Source organism: Delphinapterus leucas, chromosome 10 (assembly GCF_059928025.1).
Source record: "Delphinapterus leucas isolate spDelLeu-1000000601 "Yukka" chromosome 10, BTC_Dleu_Yukka2, whole genome shotgun sequence".
NCBI lineage: Eukaryota > Metazoa > Chordata > Mammalia > Artiodactyla > Monodontidae > Delphinapterus > Delphinapterus leucas.
Window position 1 is genome coordinate 79,276,541 of NC_143138.1, and position 21,884 is coordinate 79,298,424.

General features: G+C 42.8%; 1 protein-coding gene across 1 annotated transcript in view; it reads right to left on the minus strand.

The window, feature by feature from the left end:
* The window catches only part of PRICKLE2 (prickle planar cell polarity protein 2), a 103,077-nt gene extending 85,804 nt beyond the window's left edge, over positions 1-17,273 (minus strand). The window contains exon 1 of the mRNA XM_022572644.2: positions 14,704-17,273. Coding sequence (XP_022428352.1) covers positions 14,704-14,847 — 144 coding nt within the window. The 5' untranslated portion in view covers positions 14,848-17,273. The remainder of the gene's footprint in view (positions 1-14,703) is intronic.
* Between the last annotated feature and the right edge of the window lie 4,611 nt (positions 17,274-21,884).

Genomic DNA, 21,884 nt, shown 5'->3' on the forward strand with positions numbered 1-21,884 from the left:
TAGGATGGATTAAAAGTGATGTTACAATTGATTAATAGCTCCTTGGTCATTTCAAAATTATTAGTGACACAATTTGTTGATTGAGCTATCACTTCCCTACTTATATTCTTGGAAAATATTATTAATGCATCTGTTCATAAACTTTTTAAGAACCATAAAAATGATTTTCATGTTAAAATAAATTAAATGCAAAAAAATTTTAAGATGTTACAAAATAATAAAAGGAAAAAAATCTATAAAAGTTGGAATATATTCATAAACTTTTAGGCACCCAAAAATATAGCTTCAAAATATAAGCAAAACAGAAATACAAGAAGAAACAAATCTATGAACAATGTAAGAGGTTTTAAAATATGTCTCTTAGCATCGATAGACCAAATAGACAAAAAATTATGAAGGCTATACAGTATATTATAACAATAGTAATTATTGTTCATTAATTCTAACACCTTTCTTCTAACAATTTGGAAACATTATTTTGTTTATTCTTACTTTAGAGTGGGAAGGAAAGAATTCACATCCTTATTTTCCAAATGGGGAACAGAAGCTAGAAAGTGCTAAGAAACTTGGTGAAGGTCACTTAGGTAACCACAGTCTGAAACTGAACTTTTCTGATTCACAACCCTTTCCTGAACTTGAATGCTTCCTTTTCTGTACATCTGCCTGTTCTACGGTCCCTAGGTATTTCTCCCTGGTACTGTAAGGGGAAGAGTGGTGAAATAAATTAACTCAGCTCTCTAAATTCTGGCTCTATATGACAATGTGCAAGTCATATACTTTCTCTGAGATTGTTTCCTTAAATATCACTTACAAGGTTTAGGTTTAATAATCTTTGAAGCTTTATTTCTATGGGTCTTGTCTCCCCCACCCCCGCTCCCTCCAATCGCTGGACAAGAACTTCAAACTTAGTTCTCAATTTTTTTTCTTCTTCAGATGTGCTTTCCCAAGAAAAGTATTTTCATACTAATTGGCCTTTCCAATCAGTAATTATATGTGGGCTTCCCTGGTGGCGCACTGGTTAAGAATCCGCCTGCCAATGCAGCGGACACAGGTTCGAGCCCTGGTCCTGCAAGATCCCACATGCCATGGAGCAACTAAGCCCGTGTGCCACAACTACTGAAGCCTGCATGCCTAGAGCCCGTGCTCCACAACAAGAGAAGCCACCACAATGAGAAGCCCACTCAAGGAAGAGTAGCCCCCGCTTGCTGCAGCTAGAGAAAGCCCGCACACAGCAACGAAGACCAAACGCAGCCAAAAAGAAATAAATAAAATTTATTAAAAGAAAAAGTAATTATATGTAATACCGGGTTCTTGAAATACCAGGTTCTGGAACAGTTGCCCTATAAGGCAGGAACCGTTACTATCTTCATTTTATAGATGAAGAAAAATGACTTCACCGAGTTAAATAACCTGTTCCAATCATAAATATAGCCAGAGAGTAGCAGAGCTGGATCAGGTTCCATATGTATCTGATACCACAGACATGGCTTTTAATCATTATGCTTGGGAAAGACCACCCACTGACCATATTTCAGCAGAGCTATTTCTCATGTCATATTCGCCATCCAGATGAATTCTTGATTTCCACACAGCAGTGGGGTCCAGGAGAGGATGGGTGCTTCAAAACCATGCACAAGTCCAACCTCAAATTTACTTTTACAGTTTGACTTGACCCTCTCCCTCAAACAATATGAACAGAGTTGCCAAGTGGCTGACAAAATTAGTTGGTTGGCATTTCAATTCCTTTCTCTGCCTGTGTCTCTGTCCAAGGTTATGACGCTTGCAATGATTTGCAAAATGATGGAAGAGGAGGAAGAGTAAAAGGGGCTTAAGTGTTCAAAATCTTGACCATCAAAACTCGGGAAATCATAACCTACCTCCTTCTCTCCACCGAACACTCAATGCCAGTGAACACGAGGATATCACCTCTTATTCCTAATACCCTTTGGCAAGAATCAGAAAGGAGGTTTCCTAGCACCCCAGGATTGCAGGGCAAGAATGAAAAGTCATCATTGAGCTAGGCTAGTTAATGTTTACAGTCCCTCCTAGGTTGCTGCTAGACTTTTCGGTACCGTAATGGAAATTAGAAAAAGACACCCCCCTCCACCCCAACTACAAATTACGAAAAGCAAGCTCCCAGTCTCAGAAGAGAGTGTCCTGTACCACACCAAAGTAAATTGCAAGGTGTCCTAGGTTAAATAAAATGTCCTACTCTGGCTGGTAGGCACCAGAGCCCAGGTGAATATCAACCTTTAATCAACCCCTTGGCCAGGCACCTTTGTGCAGTATACAAACTGTACAACCGTACGTGGCAGCCCTGATCCCCTACCAAGCTGAGAGATTATGAATTTATCCTTTTGCTTCAGGAAGTACAGGTTCATAAATTACCTGAATAGTGATCTTCCCTTAGCAAGATACGATCACTGAGTTTTTACCAGTCTTTCTAATTGCCGTCGCAATAACTACCACCACTGCTCACCGAGTGCCAACTACCTGTTAGGCACCGTCCGAGAGCATTTACAGAGATGATGAAATGAGCCAGTCTGTGGAACTGATTTTTTAGTGCCGTCCATCTGGGTGTTGATGAATTTCTGTCCTGAATCTCCGTTTTCACCGCGCATAATTAATATTGAGCACTTCTTTCTGACAGTACTTGGTCAGAGGGCTCAGTTACTTCCTAAGGCAACCATGAAACCTTAGAAAGACTCCGGCACTGGCATGCAAAGATGCTTGCCTTCCTGTTTGCTAAAGAGCAACTTCATTCATTCGCTTTACTGAGGTATTTGAAATATAATAAGCTTCACATATTTGAAGTATACAACTTGGTAAGTTTTGACATATACATATACCCACAAAAGCATCAGCATAATCAAGAGACCGAAATACCTATTACCTTCAAAAGCTTCCTCTGCCCTTCTGTCGTTCCTCCCTCCTACTCTCTCCCCATGCACCTCCCCATCCCCAAGTAACCGCTCATCTGCTTTCTGTCACTACAGATTAGTTCAAATTTTCTAGAGTTGTATATAAATAGAATCAAACAGTATGTACTTTTATGGTCTGGCTTCTTTCACTCAGAATAATGATTTTTATTTTTATTTTTTTTGCAGTACGCGGGCCTCTCACTGTCGTGGCCTCTCCCGTTGCAGAGCACAGGCTCCGGACGCGCAGGCTCAGCGGCCATGGCTCATGGGCCTAGTTGCTCCGTGGCATGTGGAATCCTCCCAGACCGGGGCACGAACCCGTGTCCCCTGCATCGGCAGGCGGACTCTCAACCACTGCGCCACCAGGGAAGCCCGAGAATAATGGTTTTGAGATTCATGAATGTTGCAGTATATATCAAGAGTTCATTCCTTTTTATTATAGAGTAGCATTCTACTCTATGATACAACACCATCTGTTTACCCATTCATCTGTTGATGGACATTTGGGTTGTTTCAATTTGGGGCTATTAAAAAGAAAGCTAAGAGCTGCCATTTTTAAAGCTCCACGCTTAAGGCACTGTCTCATTTAATTCTCACAACCATGCTACAGTTGCATAATGACATTCTTATTTTTCCAATGATGACATGAAAGCTCATGGAAGTGGATGAACTTGGCCAATGTTTGTGAGCAACACAGCTAGGATGTGAACACAGAGTTAGTCAGTGTCAAAGCTTATACTCTTGGACACTACGAGCTCCGGGGGATAGGTACTTACAAGGTAGAAGCCATGGGACACCAGCACAAAGCCTGAAGTCTGTGTGGGTCTTCCTCAAAGAGGGGCTGTCTACACCTGCCTGTGAATAACCGCATGCTACACAAAGCACAACGGCAAGACAGGGCCTGGGCAGCTCCAGTTCTACACTGGACCTGGAAAACAGCCACAGCGAAATCACACCTAGACTAAGGGCTTGCACTTAACGGGCACTTAATAAATAACTGCTGAATGAATCCATGGCTGAATGCCCTAGTGAATGAATGAACGGATGGACAAATAGATGGACAGGTGGACGAAGGTAGTCACTAGTTGCCTTGACGGTAGATTCATCCAACCATCCCATGAAACTGCTCAAAATGTCTCAGGAGTCAGAAGGCGGAGGGGATCGTCTTGATAGTAAGTCAACTGTCGCAGCAGCCCACAGCGTAGGCTGTTCCGTCAGCAGAAAGGGTGTGCAGCTGTGAACGCCTACAGGATGTCGAAGTCCTGAGGCTCACTCCTCATCTCCAGGATCCCGGAGCACATTTACTATAAAGGTTGGAGCCATCTGCCTTGAAAGCTGGGAACTCCAATGGCAGGTCTGCCCTCCCGCATCTGCAAATGGGCCTTGGCTTCTCCAGGCCTTGCACTCTGCAAACGAGCCTTGACAGGGCCCTGCTGGTGGCACCTGGCCACCCTGCTGCTGACTTCATCTGGCAGAGGCCCTCCAGTCTACACCCCAATTCTGGTCCCATCTCTGACAGCTCCCTTGAAAATGAGCTCATTAACAGGCAATTTTATTGAAGGTTGCACAGACAGGCACATTTCCCACTGCCATCCGATGACGTCAGTGCATTTCTGGAGCCAAGATCAACAGAGCATCGTTCACATGACTGGTTTCCTGAGAACTGGAGAAGACCGCACGCACTCAGGCTTCCTCCTAGCTTCCTTCTCCCCTCCCCTCCCCACTCACTCCTCACACAGCACTGAGAACACGGGGGTGAATGACAGTGAAAGCTAACACAAGAGACGCAGCTTAGAAGAAATTTAATCCAATCCAGTTGGAGAGCCATGTGTCTCACCGCAGCCATGAAATTCCATTTTGAGCTCAGCATGTGCTGACGGAATAATGAAATGAAGATGACACAGCAAATGGCTGGCGAGTCTAATGATGGTTTTTGTGGAGCTTTTAGAGGGGTTATTAGATTCCCTCCCTATGAACCAGAACGACCCAGCAGGCCTAGAGAGATGAACTACTTCATCATTCTTCTCTCCCTGCACCCACACCTGCCAGCCTCTGTCCCTCTTGGTACAAATAGCTTCTTACATAAAAAGAATAAACTGTCAATAGCCTGAAAGTGAATGGTGAAGCTGAGCGCCTGGCACTGCGGCCCCAGCCCAGTGGTGAGTCACAGATGTAGAATTCATGATTCTGCAACAGCAGGCACCAGAGCATCTTCTGGGTTAACAGGAGAGAGCTGAAGAAGCAGGACTAGTCAACGAATTTTCCAAGTATCTTGAATTCTCCTTTAACAAACAGCCTTGTGTTCACGCCACATTCAGGGTATGTCAGACAGGCGCAACAAGCTGGGGATGAAAGACGTCTTGCTCACGGGGAAGATGCTGGGGCTCATCCTCTATTACTGCCCATGGGCAAATCTGCATCAGTGTCTCGAAGACCCACCCAGTGAGGCTGGTGACAACGGCAGCTACCATTTTATGAGGACCTACGATGTGTCAGCCTAGATCTCCTAGGCTCTTTAAAGAGTAATTCATTTAGCCTTCACAGCTACGTTAGACTTTGGCATAAAAGTCTCTTCATTTTACAGACAAGACAACTGAAGCTGAGGGCAGCCAAGGTTATAGAGTTAATATGTGGTAGAGCCAAGATTTGGCTCCATGTATTTCCAACACTGCTGGTTTTCCGTAGCCCACGAGCAGCGGTTCTCAAGCTTAGGTCTATATCAGAAACACCTGAAGGCCCTGTTGAAAGAGAACGCTGGGCCCACCTCCAGAGCTCTGGTACAGTAGGTCTGGGACAGAGCCTGAAAATCTGTATTTTTTTAGTAATTTCCCAGATGATACTCATGTTGCAGGCATGGGAACCAGATTTTGAAAACCATCGGAATAGGCTGAATCTGAGTAATCTAACCATCGTTCCAAGTAACAACTCAGCTCGGATGTCATTTCCTCCGACAGGCTTTCTTTGCCCCCCTCCCCCAATCTAAAGTAGATTCTCCAAATCAGGGACCAGCAAACTACAGCCTGTGGGTCAAATCAGGCCCGCTGCCTGTTTTTGTAAATAAAGTTTTATTGTCACATGGCCATGCCCATTCATTATGCGTTGTGTATGACTGCTTGTCCATGACAACGTCAGAGTTGGGTATCTGCGAGAGAGACTGTATATGTCCCACAAAGTCTAAAATATTTACCATCTGGCTCTTTACAGTAAAATTTTGCCAACCCTGGCTCTAAATCACATCACCCTTGCTTTATTGCTCTCTGAAATCACTCTCTGAAAGTGTATTGTTCATTCAGTGGTTCATCTGTCTGTATTCTCCACTAGAGTGTCAGCCCCTAAGAGCAAGGATACTTGTTTGCTCATGGCTGTTCCCGCAGTACCTGGAATATAGTTATCACTTGATAAATACCTGCTCAGTGAATATCACTGTTGAGCGCCCAGGTATGTGACACAGTACTAGGAACACGACGACCACTGGAGGAAGAAGACGAAATTTGGTTGTCACCAAGCGGGCTCCCAGCCAGGATGAGAGATTGAGAAGAGCCAGAGATAAAGAGACTGCTGATGGAGAAACAAGCCTTTCAAGGTAGGACCATGCTAGTTCCTGCAGCGGTGGGGAAACTGGAGGTGGGGAAAGAGGAATTCCTTAGTCAGCAGGGTCAACTGGAGATGAGAAGCCATCTCCCTCCCGCGAGCATGAAAGAGCCTAGTGTGATGCACACCGCTCCCTCCTCCAACACATGCCAAGCTGGCTCCCTCCGATCTGATATCCTGGGTGGATCACCATGGAAGGCGGGGGCAGGGGGCGGGGCGGGGTGGGTGTGGAGGAAGAGAAGCCCAAATAAGGCTGTTGTGAATCCTGGCTCTGCCCATTACTAGCTGTGACATCCTGGTCAAGCCTGATTTTGGGCCACACTCTCCCCAAATTTTGTGTGCAGATACAAAGTTGGTACGGATTTCATCTTACTTCTGAGCTTCAAGTAAATCCCTGAACTTCTGCCACAAGCCAGATCTTTGCAGGGCGGGCTTCCTCATGTCATTCAGTAGCAGCTCAAAGACCACCGCCCCAGAGAGTCTGCTCCTGACCGATCAATCTAAATTAGCTAATCCCCGCGGTCCCCAACACTCCGGCCCACAGCCATGATCACAGAAGCTACTTCATTTCCTCCATAGTATAAATTAAACGAGACAAAGCACTAGGATAACTCCCAAAGCACCTAGGACAGTGCCTGGCACATGGAAGAGTTCATTAAATGTTTATAGCACTACTATTAGCATCATTTTAAAAATCACAATGTTGAATTATCTTAGTCACTTGTTTTCTAATGTATAGGTCTCCAACACCCCCACTTAGAACTACAGTGCAGCAGAAACCTCAGTGATCTTGGTTACTCTTTTACCCCCAGTGCCTAGCGCGGTGCCTGACACAGAGTAGGTGCACAGGAGTTAAGGGAAGGAAGGAACGGAAAGAACCCAATCGCTATTCCTTTGTCATAACGTTCTCCAGCGTAAGCTCTGACTCATTCTTCCACTCGGACCAGGGGTGTACAATGCAGTGGAAAGCTGCCATGAAGCCCACCCACTGGAGATGGCTGCTAAAGAGACTGTGACAGGCAAAGTAAGAGAGGCAAGGGCAAGGAGCCACGCTTCCGGCTGTCCTGCAGATCCTCAATATAGGCCATTCTCCTTTGTGGGGAGGTTCTCTTTGCACTCTGAGCGGTCTACAGAAAACTCCCTGGGGGCTCACTCACTCCTCCCAGGCCCAGGGACTGTGATGCTGCAGGTGACCCCAGGCACCGAGGAAGGGGGTGGCAGATCTCATTCCTACAGCAGACAGCCCCCGAAGCCCGCTTGGGACCCTGGATATTTCAGAGTCAGGTGGCTCCGTCTGGTCCCCTGTCCAAGCTGCTCTGGCTCAGTGGAGCCAGAACTTCATTACAAAGAAGCTGCACCTTTATGACAATCCCACAGCAGAGAACCTGGAGAACAGAAAGGCTCCCGGAGCAGCACAATCAAAATGATTTGATTAAAAGCCTTTGAGCAGGCTGAGAAGGAATCCTGGATTTTGGTTAACCCTATGTTTAATGTCCCTTTTCCACCCAACATAACCTTCTTCTGCCCTGGACAGTCTTATGTTCCTTCCCCGCTTCTTCCTGCCTGCTCAGGGCAGTAGTAATCAGCAACACTTACTATAGCTTCACAAGAAGAGTGATAAGGAAACAATCATTTTATTGAGCATCTACTATGTGTACACACTGCCCTGGGAACTTTCTACACACTCCCTCACTCAGGGCCAGATCAGCCCTGGGCTCTCGAGGTCTAAGAGTATCAGCTCCTGGCTCAGGGTATCTGAGAATGAATCCCTCTCTGCTACTCCTTAGCTGCGTGACCTCAGGCAAGTTATTCCACTTCTCTGAGCCTTGCTTGACTCACTTCTAAAACAGAGACAGGAATGATAATTACCGAATAAGGTTGTTATAAGAATTAAATACAGTAATGCACACAAAAGTTGAAAATGGTGGTGGGCACATAACAAGTGTTCAATGAAAGTTTAAGAATTTTCTCCACATTATCATCATCATCAGGAGGAAACTGAGGCTCCTGGAAGCTGAACAACCCTCCTGAGGTCGGAAAGGGGTGGAGCAGTAGTCAGATTTACTGGACTCTGGAAGTGAAGCTCCTTCCCACTGGGCTATGCTGCTTCCCCTTCACCCTGTGCCTCCCAATGGGTTCTCCAAATTTTATGGTGACACAAACGGTCCTCTGGTTTGGAAACACAGAGGGCTTCTGCCAGACCCTTGGTTCCTCACACTATGTGCCAGACCCTGAGCCTTGGAGCTGGCAGTGCTGCCACAGGTTTGTGCTGCTGCACAGCCCTTCCTAAGATGTCACCCATCTCCTCCTGCCCCTTTGGAACCTAAGACATCTCTGAAGCAGCTGGGATTATTAGGGGAATGTGCTTAGAATACATACTTTGAAGAGAAATAGAGGGAGCAGGAATAATGGATACAGGCTAGTTCTTCATGTAGAAAAACATTTAAAAGACCTTTATCTTTTCACCGTGTGATGCAACCCTGAACATCTCTGCTTCTGCAGAGGATTCTGGTGACCTGCCTGCCTCTTAACAAATAGTGGTGGGGTGCCTGCCACATGTCAGGTGCTGTGCTAGGTGCTGGAACATTCCCGAAGAACAAAGCAGACAAGATCTCTGCCCTCCTGGATCTTAAAGCAAAGTGGGGGGGGGGCAAACATTAAAGAAAAAATTACGCTGCTAAGTAAGTACAAGTTTGAGAGGCACTAAAAAGGAAAACTGTGGGGACTGTCACAAAGCGTGGGACTGGAGACCTAGTCTTGTATTGGGAGAGTGGGGTGGCCAGAGAGACTCCTTGAGGAGACACTCCTTGACATCTGATGGATGAGTAACAGTCATCAAATTAAAATGAAAAGCCAAATAAAGAATTTTAGGTACCCTCAGCAAATAGATTTTAGAGTTTCACAGGGCTCAAAACCAGCTAATTCACCCCCATCTTTAGGTAGTACTGGAGAGTCTATTTTGCCACATATGGAAGAATGCTTTGAAAGCCAAAAATTGGGCAATTACTTCTAGTATCCACTCTTCATCCTTCCTGCAATAGTTTGAAGTGAACGTTGAGAGTTCCAGACAAATAACCCAATGGCTATTTTTTATGTGCAAAAAAATGATTAAGGTCAAGGTAAAATGACTAACATTTGGTGACATCCACATTTGAGAACTCTCCATGGATACCTGGAGTATCCAAAACATCAATGAAAAGGACACTCAACTCAGGAGAAGCAATCTGATGGTCTCTTCAGATTTTCAAGGATCAGGAGTAGAAGCACTAATAAAAAAAAAACAACATATCGTCATGTACCCAATGAAGTCTATCCACCCAGAGGATGCACCGGTCACAACATTTCTGGAGGGCAGTTTGGCACAATGAATCAAAAGTCTTAAAGAGGTTTACACGTGACCTATCCACCTCTAGGAATCGTGCTGAAGGCGACGAGCAAGCAAGTGTACAGAAAGGGTGGCTGCTCCCGTTTACTTAATATAGAGAAAAGCTACAAAGGATGCACACGTTCAAAAATAAATTTTCAGTTCATGGTGGTACTCTTGGCATTTGGGAGGGGTCAATTCTCCTTCCAGCGCTATCGTCTGATACTTTTCAGGCTGTTTAGCATCCCAAGCCCCCACCCACTGAAATACTAGTGGAGGTTCCCTAGTCATTTTGACAATAACTACCCGCTTCTGAGATTTTTTTTTTTGATGTGGACCGTCTTTAAAGTCTTTATTGAATCTGTTACAATACTGCTTCTGTTTTATGTTTTGGTTTCTTGGCCTCGAGGCATGTGGGATCCCTGACCAGAGATGGAACCCACATCCCCTGCACTGGAAGATGAAGTCTTAACCTCTGGACCGCCTGGGAAGTTCCCCCACCCCTCAACCCCTGCTTCTAAACATACATTTCCAAGCACACCCTAGTGGTGGGTGGTGCCACTACAGGTTAGTAACTACCAGTGGAGAACTATACAGCCACTCGCAAAGGTAATCTGGGTCTAAATATAGAAAAAAATGCAGAAAGAAAGTTCACGATACATAAACTGAAAAAAATTTCAGGATAAGTGGACAGCATCATCACATTTCTGTCCAGAACAAAACAGAAATGTACCCCATATATATACTTGTTTCACACATGCAAAAAAGGTTGGAAAACAATTTTCCTTGGTTGGGAGAATTATGAGTGATTTTTATCTGCTTTCTTTCTTCTTATCTTTCCCTTTTTTCCAATGGGCAAGTCTTCCCATTATAGAAGGAGAAAGCTATTCCTGTTTTGGAGGACAAATGGTGACCCACCTGTCACCTGTCCCTCACACCATTTCACTTCTTGTTTTGACTTCTCGGGAGGATGGCAGGATCCACCTCGGAGAGCACTGGCCTCTGCTTGAGCAGCGTGGGATCACCTTCTTCGCTCTGCCAAACACTCAGCCTCCTTTCAAGGCAGCAGCTATAACACCAGGGCTAGGACCTGGTAGGTGCTCAAATAAAGGTTTGCTGAATTGAGTCATCCTTTTCTTGTCCTGACTGGGCCCGACTTGTGCTGACATGTCCTCCAGGTTCTACCATTACTTTTACCCAGTGGTTCTCAACTGGGGTGCCCGGCTCATCCCCCAGGGGCAATGGGCAATATCTGGATACATGTTTGGTCACCCCAATGTTGCGGGGAGAGGGTGGTGAGTGCTACTGACATCTGGTCGGTGGGGGCCAGGGACGCTGCTAATCGTCCTACAATGCACAGGACCGCCCCGACACCAAGAATTATTCAGCTTAAAATGTCAACAGCACTGAGACTGAGAAACCCTGCTCACAGTTTTCCTTTCTTAAAGCTTGTTAAATAATTTCCAAATTCTTCCTAAAGTATTATCTACTGTAAATGTATCACCACAGCATCTCTAGGAGACAGGGCACATACAATGAATTGCTCAAGCCTGAAGAGAAATTGGAGCCTCATAGATAACTTCAGAGGGTCAATCAGGGAAGATTCCAGTTCTCTGCTCTGCCTCCGCAGGGCTCTCTAGATAATACTAAACATCTCATTTGCAGCGAGCAGAGGCAAAGGATCTGGGCAACTTCTCCGATCAGTTTTCAGTCCAGCCATTAAAAAATACAAGAGAGAAGCCTTTCTTTTCCAGCATCGACTGTTACATTTATCATTTTCCACACTATTTTAAGAAGGTTGCGTTTTGCAGCTAATGGATTTTTATAAAATTAAGTGCCGGTGTTCAAGAACACCTCCCTAAAACGGAGGTAACTTTTGTTCACATTATATTGAACCGAAGAAGGCATTTCTCAGAAGAAATAGAATAATAAAGAGTGTCACCTGAAGGCATATTACCAACCCCACGACCAGGGAATAAAATGAAAGGTTTCTAACAAGAATGAAAACACGTTACTTGGAACCCTAACTTGTCTTGACTATTTCTCCTCCAGCACAAAGCATTTTAATGTTCACTGTAATTTCTCTTGATAGAAAAATGGTTTTTCTCAAACCAGAGACCACTAACATCGTATTAAACATCAGAATTTTTATTAGTAAAAGGCATTTAGGGTCTCAAATTTTTCTAAAAGCTACTAGGCAGCTTTTAAAAAATCTTCAAACCTATAATCAGTTCCATTAATAATAGACTTTAAAAGATCTCATAATTAAAAAATTTGAAGACCATTTTTTTCATGCAACATGATCCCCTGAAACACCTTTAATACAGATCCATAGTTTATTAGACAAATATAGAGCCCTTCAAACAGCTTAAAGAGACAGTCTCTCTCTGGAGAACAATTTCCTTTCTAATCACCTGTATCATATAGGTTTGAGTAAGTGTAGGGAATAGAGAAAACCATTTAAAGAAAAATACAGTTATAAGAGATGGGAATATCCTGCCATCTGACATAATTCAAACCACTTGTTTCATAGCATTAATCTTTTTTTTTTATTTATTAAAAAAATTTTTTTTGGCTGTGTTGGGTCTTCACTGCTGTGCGCGGGCTCTCTCTAGTTGCAGCGAGTGGGGCCTACTCTTCATCGTGGTGCGTGGGCTTCTCTTGTTGCGGAGCACAGGCTCTAGAGCGCAGGCTCAGTAGTCGTGGCACATGGGCTTAGTTGCTCCCTGGCATGTGGGATCTTCCCGGACCAGGGATCGAACCCGGGATCGAACCCGTGTCCCCTGTAGTGGCAGGCGGATTCTTAACCACTGCGCCCACAGGGAAGTCCTAGCATTAAACATTTTCTTTCAAAACAAATCAAAGAAAGTCATTTTATGTTTTCCAAAGACGTTCACTTTGGATGAGGCAAGTGGCCTTCAAAAATACATAAGCACTTACTTTTGGAATTGGTGAATGTAACCAAGATCTTTAGCTTCTGCAACTGCCTGTTCTCTTGGGGCAGTAGAAAATGTTCTCTGAATATGAACACCATAGAATGATATTTAATGGCCTTAGAAAAGAATCTACCTAAGCAGGGAACTGAAAATAGCTTAACTTTGGAATTTCAGGGCCCAACTCAGCAGGAAGCAATGTGAATAAAAGAAGCGTGGGTCTCTTAGAAGCTGCTGGAAATGAGGTTAGCAAGAAAACGAAACAAGCTCACAGCTGTATCGAGGTGTGAAAACTCACTGCTCAAGTACTGCCAGTAGAATCGTGATGTCAAACACAGATATTCAGTCACCCACCACCTCATCTGAGTTTCCAGACAAACTCAATCAAATACTCTCATTCTTCTTCAACTTACTCTTTAATAATACAGTCTTTATTGGAACAGAAGAAAATCAAGATATAACCTTAACCTACAAACTAACAGAGAACACACTTCTTTCTTTCTGCTGATAACCCAACACAGAAGTCCCTTCAATTCTCATGCAGATTATTTTCTGTGAATGTTTCTGTTCTAAGACATTTTCTTCCTAGTAAGAATGAGAGTAGAGATCACAAACCGGAAGTGCCTGTGGGGTGTAGGAAGATTAACACAAAAGGGCTTAGTGGAGACTAGGGTGACTTGGAGAGTCATTCTTTCTAAACACTTCCTGGAAAGAAGTACTAGTGCTCAACTCAATGGCCTGCACACAAATCCCTGAAGAGTAAGATTTTAAACTTTAAAATTAAAATTTCCTAATTTTTAAGTGTTAGTAATTTTTAAGTATTAGTGACTAATTCGAAATTTAAACAATCCTTTGCTGGCTAAACAAATCCTGCCTGTGTGCTTGATTTCATCTGTTAATTTACAACCTCAGAAAGAAAGAAAGAAGAAGAAGAAGAAATGGCTCAGGGAAGACGAGATCGGGTGCATTCAGGGTGGTATGGCCATAGACAAGAAATGGCTAACCAAAGAGATGTTATCAGGGTCCCATCCTTAAGTTCTTGGTGAATTCTTAGGTCTTCCCTAACCGTAAAGAACCTTTTCTAAAAGCATCATCACATCTCAAGTTCCTGACTTCACATTTCAGGGTTTTTAAGCTTCAAAACATTGTCAGACATAGAGAAGATCTCCAGAGAAAGAAGCTTCTTGTGTCAAAGGAAGGGTATAGTGGTCTCACACTTAAGATTCTGATAAACCTGTGTCTCAAAGACGCACAGGGAAGATCATGACAATATCCAGCTTACAGGAGGGGCTTCTGTAAGGACAGAAGGCTCGTGGAAGATGAAAGGGCTCGTGGAAGAGAAAATTCCAAGTACCAAGAAATGCAAAGCAGAAGTTGTATATCACTGAGAGAAATGCAGTAAAACGAAAGAAACCAAGTTCATCTAACCAAGTTAATAATATTTACAACCTGTGGGCAGTGCCAAAATATTTCAGGAAACGTCAATGTCTTTCTTTGTAAAGCCAGGCCAAACTTTTGAACACAGCATTAGATCACTGGGAAGAAGAAGGTAAATCCTTATTTCCTTACAAAGAATCTTAACATTAAGATTGATGGCCAACGTAGAACGTCCCTTCCCTCTCCAAAAATGAAGTTTCATTATCTAATGTTTCGAGGCAATCTTTTGGTAACAGTTAAAAATGGCAATACAGAATGAATTAGCCATGGCCCACCCAAGGCTCAGTTTCATTTCTCTTTCTGGTTTCCCATTGGGGCCCCAGACATCTTCATCCCATGTAGCCCCACTTCTCTGAATCAGCAAAGTCAACTCTCCCTTCTGAACAGGAATGAGGAAGGACGGGTAAGACACAGGTAAAAGCCAACCCCACAAATGCCCTCCTGTCGAGAACGGTACCTGTTCAGGCTTCAGCCCCGGCGGGACCCAGGCGTACTCCTCCAAGGCACAGCCTGAGTCGTCATCCGAGGTCGAGTTCCTCTGGAAGTCAAACATGAGTTTGCTGACAGTCTTCTCCATCGCCAGGGGCATCACCGTCACCATGTGCTCCTCCTGAGGGCACTTGCAGTGCAGGCAGATCTTCCTGCAAGTGGCAAAGGCGGGAGGTGAGAAGGAAGGCAAAAGAAACCATGTTTTTCACTTGGCCGGCCACTCACCAGCCCTTGGATCCCAAACCACAAACACATTCCTTGGCAACCGGCTTCTGGCATCTGAAGGAGAGTTCCACGGCACGCCTGTCTTTGTAGAAGGCGTGGCACTGCGTACCTGGAAACGTCCTGAGCCATCAGAGGCCACCAGGTAAGCACGCTAAGGGTATTTAAACATGGACTGCAACCTCTTCTTCTACATCAGTATCCCAAGAGGAATGTCAGAACACCTTTTATTTTACTAGGTAGAACACTAGATATGGACCTTGACCACAATTTCCTTGACTGGAAGAGTAATTAAATATACACAATACATATGCAGACCAGAAATATTACCAGTAGGTTTAACAAATAGTGACAACATTCCGTTTTTATAAAAGGTTTCTAGACCTTAGGAAAAGGAAGTGGTTATAAAAATAACTGCAGGTGAGATTTTCTTTAAGAAGAGCAAAAATATTTTTGCCCATTAAACAAACCTGACCCTAAGATCTCATGGGAAAGACATTTCCACCTCCACTAAAGGTACTTGTAGGTTTGAAATTCTAATTAGAAACCCCAAATTACCCCACATTGGTAGCTTTTTTTTTTAATATACAAGAGGATCATGCATGTGAATTATTTCAAAAGATAGCAGCCAAAGATAACAATTCTCTCCCCCAAATAAAACATTTCTCTTTTAAGATTACCATCTGTTCCCTTTTCCATGGCTACAAAAATGATGAAGCAATAAAAACGCTGATGTCAGCAACACAAGAGCATTTCTAGCTTCTACCAGTAAAATAAAAAGAAAGGAAAAAAATAAAGGAGGAAGTAATTTTAATAAGCTGTTGTACCTGTACTCTGACCTTCAGAATTAGCTTCAGTAGCACCTTATAAAACTGATGAAACAGCCCAGAATTCTAATCCCCATGTGCCTGAATTTTTTGACAACAGCTTTGTGAAGATATAATCCACACACCATAAAATTCACCATTTTAAAGTCTACAATTCATTGGTTTTTATTATATTCTCAGAGATGTGAAAGCATCACCACTAATTTTAGAACATTTTCTTCACCCTCAAATGAAACTCCATGTGCATTAGCAGTAACTTCCCACCTTCCCCTCCCCCCAGGCCCTGACAACCACTAATCTATTTCCTGTCTCTAAAGTTTTACCTGTACTGGAAATTTCATATAAGTGGAATCTTACTATATGCAGTCTTTTGAAACTGGCTTCTTTCACACAGCATGATGTTTTCAAGATAAATCCATGTTGAAGCATGTGTCAATCTTTCATTTCCTTTTATTGCATTATAATATTCCATATACTAAATTTTGTTTATCCATTTATCAACTGGTAGACATTTGGACTGTTTCCACTTTTTAGTTTTTTTTTGAATAATGGTGCTTTATTTATGTACGTGGTTTTTTGTATGGATATATGTTTTCAATTCTCTTGGGTATTTACCTAGGAATGGAATTGCTGGGTCATACAGTAACTTCATGTTTAACATTTTGAGGAACTATCAAACTGTTTTCCAAAGTATCTGCTCTTTTTTACATTCCCACGTGCTAATGAACGAGTGCTCCATTTTCTCCACATTCTTGCTGCACTTGACACTGTCTTTCTCTTTGATTGTTGCCCAGTGGGTGTGAAGTGGTATCTTACAATGGTTTTGATTTGTACTTCCTTAATGACTAATGATGTTAAGCGTCTTTTTATGTGCTTATTATATATCTTCTTTGGAGAAATGGCTATTCAAATCTTTAGTTCATTTAAAACTGTCTTTTTATTGTTGAACTGAAAGCATTCCTTATATACTTTCTGGATACAAGCCCTTATCAGCTATATGCTTTGTAAAAATTTTCTCTCATTTGGTGGGCTGTCTTCCCTTTCTTGATGACGTCCTTTGAAACACCGAAGTTTTTGGTTTTGAGGAAGCCCAATTTTTTTTGTTGTTCCTTATGCTTTGGGTATCATATTTAAGAAACCGTTGCTTGACCCAAGGTCATTACGATTTACTCTTGTATTTTCATCTAAGAGTTTTATGGTTTTAGCTCTTATACTTGAGTCTATGACCCATTCTGAGTTGCGTTTTGTATATGGCATGAAGTAGGAGTCCAACTTCATCCTCATGTGCCTAGCTAACTGTCCCAGCACCATTCAACTGCATTGACCTTTGTCAAAAATCAATTGATCATAAATGTGAGGGTTTATTCTGGGCTCTCAATTCTATTCCATTGATCTATATGTGTATCCTTATGCTAGTACCATACACTCTTAATTACTGTAGTTTTTTGTAGTAAGTTCTGAGATTGTGAAGTGTGAGCCCTCCAACTCTTTTTTTTTTTTTTTTTAAATTCAAACAGAAAGTCACAAAAATTATAATCATCCTTATCAGTTCACTCAGTCTCTGTTCTTCTTTTAAAAAATTATTTTGGCTCTTTTGGGCCCCTGACATCTGAATTATCAATATAAATTTTAGGGTTGGCTTGCCAATTTCTGCAAAAAATCAAGCTGGGATTTTGACAGGGATCGCACTGAATCTTTAATTCGGAGAGTATTGCTATCGTAACAATATTAAGTCTTCCAATCCATGAACAAAGAACGTCTTTCCATTTATTTCAGTTTACTCGAATTTCTTTCAATGATATTTTGTGGTTTTCAGGTACAAGTTGTGCACTTCTTTTGTTAAGTTCACTCCCAAGTATTTTATTCTTTTTGACATTATTGTAAATGGAATTGTTTGCATAATTACATTTTCAGATTGTGGCGTACAGAAACACAAATGATTTCTGTACCTTGATCTTGTATCTTACAATTTTGCTGAGCTGGTTTATTAGTTCAAATAGTGTGTGTGTGTGTGTGTGTGTGTGTGTGTGTGTGTGTGTATTCCTTAGGATTTCCTATATACAAGATCATATCATCTGTGAATAGAGACAGTTGCACTCCTTCCTTTCCAATCTAATGCTGATTTTTTTCTTTATCTTGCCTTACTGCTCTGGCTAGGTCCTCCAGTGAACAGAAGTGGCAAGTGTGGAGCTCTCTGTCTTGTTCCTGACCTTAAGGGAAAGTATCCAATCCTTCACCATCAAGTATTACATAATTGTGCGTTTTTTGGTAACTTTCCTTTTTTAAGTTGAAAAAGCTTCCTTCTATGCTAGTCATTGAGTGTTTTTATCAACAAAGGGTGTTGGATTTTGTCAGATGCTTTTTTGCATCTATTGAGATGATCAGTCGGTTTTTGTCCCTATTCTTTTAATGTCTTGGCCTGAATTTTGACACCAAAATGCATTTAAAGAAAGAAAATCAGTTTTGTCCAGCCAAGTGAGGCTTGTCAGATTCTCCCACTTCCTGCCTTTCATCCGACTGAAGATATACCCAGACAGAATGCACACTTGGATCTGGTTTGCATCTCCAACCTCAGAGAAGCTTCATCCAAACCCTGGCTATTGCTTTTAAAAATAGTCTGAGCTCATTTTAACAGTAACTCTTTAATTAATTAGCTACTGTAAACAAGTCAGGGGTCTTGGGAAGCAGTCAGGGTTTTGGTTTTTTTTTTTCCCTCCGAAACTTTTTATGTCAGTTTATGACTTAAGGGAAGAAAAAAGTTTCAGTGTTTTTAAGCAAGTTCAGGAAGCTCTTTGGTGACTAATGGTTTTTTACTAGAAAGTCATACTTTTAGAACAAAATGTAGAGATCTTTTTTCTAAATGCAGTCTGCAGAATATTCATCAGTGAAACTCATTTATTCAGCAAGGCAGGGAACAGCACACTTTTTAACGCTAGATGGACATAATCTAATGAACTTCGAAGCTCCAGAAGAAGGAACAAAGACAAGACGAAAGCAAAACACAGAATTAAAGAACCAGATCCATAATGAGTCTCACCGAGTAGAAGCCTGAACAGGACGGAGAAAGGGGTGAGGGCTTCGGGCCCTCTTTAGTCATTCAGCAAATAACCACCAAGTACCTACCATCTGCCAGGTACTGCTCTAGGCACTACTGATACCCAGCGAAAACAAATAAAGATCCCTCCCCTCATAGAACCTATATTCTCAGAGGGGAAGAAACAAACAATAAGCAACAAACATAACAAATCATTCGCTCATATACAATAGCACATTAAAGATGCTAAGTGCGACGCAAAACAAGAATGGTGAAGCCGGATAAGGGCAAGCAGGATTAGCGTGGAGGCACCGGAGCAGGACGCGCAGCACCTGACTTGCTCACACCTGACACGCACGAACCCAGATTCGCACACCAGTCATCCAAGAAAGGAAATATCACTCTCACTTTCCAGAGAACAAAGGCTCAGAGAGTTTAAGCAACATGTTCAAAGTACACCTGAAATAGCCAACAGAACAGAGATTCAAAGTAGGATCAATCTGACCCCCGAGCCCTAATAACAACCTACAGAGGGCATACCTGACTCCAACCAGAGAACAGCCTCTCACTCCTGAACAACAAACACATTCAGAAAAATCAAAACCAAAGAGGAAACAAGAAAAAGGAAAAAGAAAAAAAAGGTAAATCAAAACCACAAGGACTGTACGTATCTTCCCTGCTAGCTGCCTGCCTTCCATTCCTCATTTATAATGAACAGGCACTTCTGTGGCAAGGCATTATTATTTGCAGAGAATTTTTAACCCTTTGAGCGCTTCCATGACAGCCTTTGGAGAGACTAATTTAACAACTTCTGTTTACAAATGAGGAACGCAAGGCCCAGATGCTCAGAAAGGTGTGGAGGGGTCAGAGGTAGAGACAAGAGCATTTCTCTCGGTCCTCAAGTCTTTCTCTCCCTCTTGGCAAAATGCACACAGCAACGCCCAACAGCTCTCTGATTCGACACACTGATTAAAGCTTCCCAGGAGTGCGTGGGGAAATATATGATTTGGCTTTTTTTTTTTTAAAGAGACATTTATGAAAATAGAACCTGCTAGTAAAGCAGGATTTCATTAAAAAACCCAATCATACAAAGCTTGCATTGGTTTCATTCTGTCAGAGGTGACATTCTACCTGTACATAATTGGGTTTGTGAATGACAGGTTTCCAAGGAATAAGGCATGATTCAGAGAGCAGAGATCCTGCATCCTCCGTCTCCCTTCTTCCCTCTACCCAGCAACAACCCTTGCCACCCCCAACCCGAAACCTGCAGCTGTAAATTCATTCGCTTCCGTATTCAGAAGCCACCAGTGGCTCTTCCATGAAATACACAATACCGGCAGGTATTGAAGGCTCTCTTTTGAACCGTCTCAAAGTACTCTGGTCATCTGCACCAGTGACCACAGCATTTGCAAAATGACTAACAATTTATACCAATTAACTCGCCTACCGTGATTCCGAAGGATTCATTATAAATAGATTGGGGGGCGGTGTGTCTCTGGGGGGGGTGTCTCATCTTTGAGATGTTGACAGGTTATTTATAACACTGAATCCTGAACCACAATGTCTTGTTTTGTGTGAGAAGCGACAGGATGAAGGAAAGAAAGGAGTCTTCCATTGTCACACGATGCTGACACGTTCAAGTCAAAAACTGCAGGATTCTAGATTTGGATAGGATTGGAAACACATCATTAAGTCCTCCCCCTCCGCGCTTTCCTTCTTTCTCTCTTTCATCCCTCTTCTCTTTCTTCTTCTTCTTCTTCTTCTTCTTCTTTTAATGAGAGGAAAATATTTTTTGCAAAAGAACTCCCATGTGGAAACTCAATATATAAAAGAGAGCTGCCCAAGCTGATGTGACAGAAGGAGGCCCGGAGCCCAACTTCTCTCGAGCTCAACCTTCTCCCAACATCCAAGCATTTTCAGGGTCCTAACCTCCCAAGGGTTCCAAAGACACAAGTCTGGAAACCAGCATACTTCCCAGGACAGTTCAAGGTCATTTCTAGTATTATCAAAACATAAAGTAGGTGCCCAATAATTTGACAGATGGTAGAAAGAAAGAAAAACAGAGGCTATCGATGGCTTTTAAGAGACAGAGAATTTCTAATCATCAACCCTGTAGATCATGACGATTCTAGTCATAGGAAATGTACATCCGGTTTCTAAGACATTACATGGAGATGACTGGGGAGCAGTGATGTGCCCCAATGACTTTGATTTGATAGGACTGAGACAGGGCCCCGGAAGTGCATGTCCACCAGCATTCCAGGCGATTCGGACATGCACTTGGAGGACATTTTTCTATAGCTATAGCCTCCCAGTTAGAAGGGGAGCACCTGAGTCAGAGTATAGTCTGAAAACTGGCGTGTTCTACCAACATTACTGGATGGTCTCTGGACAATGGACATTTTTAAAACTGTTCCAGGGGATCTATGCCAACCCCTCCTGACTACCATGTATTAAACTCTTATATCACTAAGCCCACCTGTCACTCAGCTAGGTCCCTCTGGGGTATGTGTGTGAAAAGATGCTGGTGAGAAGCAGGACCACACCAGCCACCAGAACAGTGTCTCTCATTGCCAGCCTGCTTTTTGGTCCTGCCTTCTACCTCCCCTGTGGTGTGGGCTTCTGTGTCCCAAGTCCATGGTCAGATCAGGTTCAGGCCACTTTTATGCACAGGGTCAAAGGACAGAATGCTTGAAGAGTGGCTCAGTCCCAACACAAATCAAGTGATAGATGAGGAATGCAAAGTTCTGGGCTGAATATGGCAGTGCCTCAGGCAGCTGAGATCAGGTGTGGGAAAAGACATTTTTGTTAAAGACAGAGGGCTTAAAGAACCCAAAAGCCTCCATAGCTTTTTGCTGAATAATAAATGCGTCCTAGGTGTTTAAATTCTTCCATGACTGGAGTTCACTAAAGGCAAAAGAATAACTCCTTTTATTCTTAATAAGAGGAAGCCTTTTTCTCCTATGGTAATTTAAAGTTACTGTCTCCTTATCCTAAAAAGAAAAGCAATATACAATGTATGTAGAAAACAATCAGGAATTACAGATAAGCAAGAAGAAGAAAAAT